The sequence below is a fragment of the Branchiostoma floridae genome, chromosome 13, assembly GCF_000003815.2.
Source record: "Branchiostoma floridae strain S238N-H82 chromosome 13, Bfl_VNyyK, whole genome shotgun sequence".
Lineage (NCBI taxonomy): Eukaryota > Metazoa > Chordata > Leptocardii > Amphioxiformes > Branchiostomatidae > Branchiostoma > Branchiostoma floridae.
In genome coordinates this window covers 21,823,817-21,829,981 of record NC_049991.1, presented here as the reverse complement: position 1 = coordinate 21,829,981, position 6,165 = coordinate 21,823,817, and the positions used below count along the sequence as shown (strand labels likewise).

General features: G+C 43.1%; 1 protein-coding gene across 1 annotated transcript in view; it reads left to right on the top strand.

Annotated features, from left to right (window-relative positions):
• The window catches only part of LOC118428666 (arylsulfatase B-like), a 9,858-nt gene that overhangs the window by 3,085 nt on the left and 608 nt on the right, over positions 1-6,165 (top strand). The window contains exons 2-11 of the mRNA XM_035838778.1: positions 1,301-1,412; positions 1,919-1,970; positions 3,135-3,238; positions 3,503-3,609; positions 3,886-3,968; positions 4,741-4,842; positions 4,946-5,015; positions 5,150-5,247; positions 5,347-5,483; positions 6,030-6,088. Coding sequence (XP_035694671.1) covers positions 1,301-1,412; positions 1,919-1,970; positions 3,135-3,238; positions 3,503-3,609; positions 3,886-3,968; positions 4,741-4,842; positions 4,946-5,015; positions 5,150-5,247; positions 5,347-5,483; positions 6,030-6,088 — 924 coding nt within the window. The remainder of the gene's footprint in view (positions 1-1,300; positions 1,413-1,918; positions 1,971-3,134; positions 3,239-3,502; positions 3,610-3,885; positions 3,969-4,740; positions 4,843-4,945; positions 5,016-5,149; positions 5,248-5,346; positions 5,484-6,029; positions 6,089-6,165) is intronic.

The following is a 6,165-nucleotide window of genomic DNA, read 5'->3' as shown; positions in this document are numbered from 1 at the left end:
CCCCCCCCCCCCCCCCCCCCGGACAAAACTTGTAGCTCCTGCAACTAAAACAACAGGAGCTAATTGACTCATTTGCATTAACTTTGTCTTAGCCTTGCTATCCTTTGAAATCCAAATTGACCTCAGCTTGACTTTGCCTTACCTTTGTTTCCTTAATCCAAATTGTCTTCAGTCTGAATTGTCTTACAACGTTTCCTATTGGACATCTGAAATTGTCTTCATGCATAGTTAGAGTATAAAAGACCTGTTTCTTGCAGATCTCTTCAGTGTCACTGACGAAAACTAGTGGATTCCAGTTGAAACGTTTGACCGTGTCCAAAACCATATCCAGTTGCTTGAGTAACTACTTTTTTGTGACATTAGGATAATATAGAAAAAAGACTTTCCTACCATTTCTGTGCATAGAACGTGAAATCATACTATTTTGCAGAATTGCAGACCAATACTTAAGCTAAGGAGGGAGGTTACATCATCACACCAGACAAACTGTAATGTTTCAAACCACTGTTCAGTATGCCGTTGTTTGAGGCACCTTCACACGAGAGGAAGAATGAGCTGGCATCAGAATGAAAATTATTTTGTATTCCTGGGAATTCGTAGTGTATTCAAGACATTCTAACTGTATTCATTCCAGATATTTGTGCCCGTTCTTTTGGCTGGCTCGAAAGTTTTTGACATGTCAAAAAAACTTTCGAGGTGCATTTGAAGTGGAGAAATATCGAACGGCACTCAATGTGTATTCTAAGTGTATTCTAACCATTCTAACTGCAGTTTGACCGCATTTTGCGGCATTCCAACATTATTCGAAACATTCTTATCTCATTCGATGGAGAACCGAAACGGCAAGCCACTTCGAATCCTGCCAGAATGTGGCCAAAAGAACATCTGGAATGCAATGAGAATTTCTAAAATACACTACGAATTCCCAGGAATAGAAAATAATTTTCTTTCTGACGGCATTTTGGCTCATTCCTTCTCGTGTGAAGGCGATATCAGGTCCATTTGGAATTCCCACTCGGAATGGCCCCGAATGTGTTACGAATATTGCAAATACTTCATTCCGGCTGGTTCTGCTTGATTCCTGCTAATTCGGTTTCAGTGTGAAGGCCCTATTAGATAGAGGAGTTTACGTTGAGATAGTTTCAGCAACTTTGAAAACTTGTGGAGCTTGCTTTATGCAGTTTACAAACACCAGAAATACTACACAATGATGCAAGTATGCTGAATACGTGGCTATATATCATTCACATGAAAGTTTGGTTTTGGAGAATATTATCATATTCGTCTCCTGTGTTTTCAGGATGGAATGACGTAGGCTGGCACAACCCTGACGTCAAAACGCCTAATCTGGACAAGCTGGCTGGGGATGGCGTCATCCTCGACAATTCTTACTACAACCCCATCTGCACGCCGTTAGTATCACTACAATTGTGTTCTCAAGTTCAAGGCGAAATCTTCCATTGTTCATTCGATATGTAACCCTTAAGAACCTAATTTACATAGTTGATGAGAAACTGAATTCCATACTTCCGTTTCAATATTGTGGCATTTGGAAGTCTAGTAAACGTAAACATATGAATTTTCAAATCACCACTATTGTTTTCAAGCAGTTCAAGGGGAAATCATCCATTATTCATTCAATGTAACCCTTTAGAACCTAATTTGCATAGTTGATGAGAAACTGAATTCCATTTCAATTTTGTGGCATATGGAAGTCAAGTAAAGGTGAACATTATTAAATATGAATAATGCAAATAACCACTAATCGTTTTCTTTTAAAAGTGCTGCTAACACTGATTGTTTCGTTGCACTTGAAGCTGTGATATTGTAAATCCGTACTGCAGTTTGTCTTTGTTCTGGCAGAGGAAGCAGTGTTATGCTCTGCTCTTCTGCCTGATTGGTTTGTTGTAAATCCCAGGTCCAGATCATCCTTCATGACAGGGAAGTACCCCTACCACTTGGGCACGCAGGTACGGCGATCATTAATGTTATATCATTGTTTCTCGGAATTCTACTTGAATGAATGAATGAATGGTTTATTAGCACCAAAACAAGTGCGCATATACATGTACATATTATTGCAGCCATACAAGGCTGAATTGGTGTATGATACACAATACGTTTGATAAAAACTTCATTAAGACTCGTTTAGCAATGACACAATGAAAGGAAGTGTGCTATTCTTGAATCTGGATTATCAGCACCTAAACTGTGTGTAGTTGTCGTTTGTACGTGGCTCCCTGCCATGAACACTTCCCCGTTTCGGGGGTAACCAGTCAGAGAATAGTGGGGACTTCGACACAGACAATGCAAATTTGAAACAAAGACTGCGACGTTTCAGGTACGGGGAAGTAAGTGACAGCTGTTCTAGGGCTCTGTCGTAGCCAACATAGTGTCTACCTAGAATGATTCTGCACGGCCTCTTCTGTACAGCTTCAATACACTTTGACTGGAGAGCAGTGAGGCCTGGATGCCACACTGGGCAAGCGTACTCTAACAGTGGTCTTACAAATCCACAGAAAACAATCATTGTCACCAAGTCCCCCCCCCCCCTACTTTGCCCCTCGCGGGGTCATCGGGGGGTATACGTATTGGATTGGATAGGAAGTCCATGTTTCTTTATAGGACACGAACTAGGTAGAGCCTACAGTTGGCCTTACTGACTATAGAGTTGACATGAGTGGACCACTTGAGATCGGCCTCCAAGATCAGGCCAAGAACTCTTGCAAACTGAACTATTTTCAACTCTGATGGTCCTACAGACAACTGTGGGGGTGAAGGTGGATTTCTCATAAAACATATTACCATTACTTTACATTTTGGTGGATTGAGTTCCATGTGGTTGGTAACAGTCCATTGCACAAGTTCATCAACGTCCCGTTGAATCGTTGAAGGAACAGAACTGGGTCTGGATTCGGCTAACGACATGTCGTCTACTTGTAAGATGATACTTTTTTTCACCGTGTCACGTATACATATTGATGATAACCATCTCAATGCACGCAATGCAGCGTTGCAATACATCCCAGCGCTCATTTTAAATTTGTCTGTCGGCAGGATAGCAAGGCAGTATGTATAAAGGGGTGAAGTCTGCCATCACTGACTACTTTTTTCAAATTCTTCGTGTTTTGCAGCATTTGGTGTTCTTTCATATGAGGCCACAGGGTGTCCCGCTTGAGCATAAGTTCCTGCCGGAGAAACTGCAGGACCTGGGATACGCCACTCACATGGTGGGCAAGTAAGTCGGAAAAACTAAAGTTCTGTGTGTTTAGTTTTCGCCATCTCACGGTTCCCACGAGCTACTCGGCCGAGTGCCGGTTTGGGAATGTAGCCCTGGCATTGCCGCGGAATGATGCGTATAAAGAGGGAGGACACGTTGTATAATTTCTCCCCTGAGATTCATGAGGTTGTTGCGCAACTGCGCAATGTATAACTGAGTGTTGATAGATGCACTAGTTCCGTCATCGCTGTGGCATTGATGGCAACTCTTTTCCGGCCTAAGGTGGCACCTGGGCTTCTGCGACAAGAAGTACACTCCGACCTACCGCGGCTTCGACTCCTTCTACGGCTTCTACGAGGCAGAAGAGACGTACTACAATCACAGTTGGGGTATGGCATCGTTTCAACAAAAAACCTGCAGCTGGGGAAACTAATGAGCTACTAAAAGCACTGGTCACTAAGGTTATTGGGGTTTATGGTAGTGGCCACAAGTAAATATTAGCAATTGTTTGTAGCTGGTAGTCTTAAGGAATGGGGACGAATACAAACACTTGAAAAACTAGTATCAGCATATCTTCAAGATCAAATTGACTTCGACTAGATTATATTGTAACCTTGACAGTACTTCTGCCCACCTTTTGCATGTTTGTTTTTCTAATATCGCAGGTGCCGACCCTGAAAATGGACCATGGATTGATCTACGGGACAACGAAGAAGTGGTGAGGAACATGACAGATGAGTACGGCCCGGTGGGTGGATATACTTTCATGAACTTCCTCATGATGTTCTCCTCCTTGTCTTCCTCATGATGTTCATTCTCCTCATGATGTGCATCCTCCTTATCCTCATGATGTCCATCATCCTTATCCTCATGATGTCCATCATCCTTTTCCTCCTCATGATGTCAATCCTCCTTATCCTCCCCACGGTGTTCATCCTCTTTACTCCCCTCATGATGTCCATCCTCCTTATCCCCCTCATGATGTCCATCCTCCTCATCCTCCTCATGATGTCCATCATCCTTATCCTCATGATGTCCATCCTCCTTATCCCCCTCATGATGTCCATCCTCCTCATGATGTCCATCATCCTTATCCTCATGATGTCCATCCTCCTTATCCTCCTCATGATGTCCATCCTCCTTATCCTCATGATGTCCATCCTCCTTATCCTCCTCATGATGTCCATCCTCCTTATCCTCCTCATGATGTCCATCCTCCTTATCCTCATGATGTCCATCATCCTTATCCTCCTCATGATGTCGATCCTCCTTATCCTCCCCACGATGTTCATCCTCTTTACTCCCCTCATGATGTCCATCCTATTGATCCTCCTCATGATGCCCATCCTCCTTATCCTTCTCATGATGTTCATCCTCCTTATCCTTCTCATGATGTTCATCCTCCTTATCCTTCTCATGATGTTCATCCTCCTCCTTCCCATCTCCCTCCTCTCCCTAGCTGTGATGTCCTTCATGTTCTGCAAAGCCCCAATCTTTATCTATCATCTGTTTTGTTGCAGGACTTCTTCACCACCCAGGACGTGAAAAACATAGGGGATCACCCCAAGGATCAGCCGCTGTTCATGTACGTGCCCTTCCAGCACGTGCACCGCCCCCTGGAGGTCAGCAACAAACCTAACACACTGCTTATTTTCAGTTCTGATTAATTTTTTTTTCGTTCTTGACGAAATGACGACAACATGTCTGAACGTGTTTTTGCCTCAGGAAGTTCCCGAAACTGCATATAGAAACATGTATCGGGATGAGACAGACAATCGTACGAAACTTCTTCGTGGTAAGTTCCATCATACCACAGTATTTGTTTTAAAAAAAACACTTTGTCGTGAAACATGTTCCGTTAGCCTTAGAAGGTTTAGAAGGAAGTGAAACATGAGTATCTTTTCTGATGGCCTTCCAACTATTCTACAGACATGGTGACAGCCATGGATCTTAATGTGGGTAGGATTGTCGACGCGATGAAGGGTGCCGGACTGTGGGACAACACTCTTCTGATCTTTAGCACTGACGTAAGAATGAAATGATATTTATTGAACTTAGTCCTGGTGAGTTGTATTTATTTTTTTCCTCTTTCATCTGGTTCGGTAAAAATTGTGCATTTTTTCCAGAATGGCGGTTGGCCTGATCAGGGCGGTAGCAACTACCCCTACAAGGGCGGGAAGTTCACCCTGTGGGAGGGGGGCACTAAGGGCGTGGCCTTCGTGCACGGCAACATGTTGGTGGAAACTGGATACACCAACAATGAGTAGGTCCAATTACTTTCTATTGCAGATCTCAGTAGACAATAATCTGCAGTCTTCAATCTACTGCTTCAGTGGGGTAGTATTGCGGGTTTACGAAAAACCCTAAGCCCAGGAGGCTAGCCTGCAGGCTAGCTTTTAGGCTACCCTTTTTGGGCCCCAAGGTTATGTATGTTTTTTTTTTGCTTCTATTGGAATTTTTTAATAGCCTGAGTATACCATGCTATGTGACTGTGTTGAGTCCTATGTTCAATCTTCCTGACCACTTAGACTTCATATTGATGGCAACTTTTTTGGCCAAACTCTTTTCTTATTTGCGTGCTTGCTCGCATTTTGGGGTTCCCAGAGGATGCAATCCAAATAATGAAATCAACATGGCCTAACGTCAAATCCCATGTAATGTCTTTTGATAGAAAATAGACCAGTTGAAGACTTGTTTAACAGCTCTCTTTTCATCTCATCTTATCAAATATCAAGACTCTTTTTTTTTTCAATAATATGCATCGGCCAGCTTTTTACAAAACCTTTCTTGTTTTGTGCGTCTTGTTCAGGATGATCCATGCTGTGGACTGGTTCCCAACGATCGTGGCGGCTGCGGGAGGTAATACAGGTAGGCGAAGTCTTACATTACGTTTCATCCCTAAAAATGTACCAGATGCTGCACTTCTTGGAATAAATTTGTCCGTC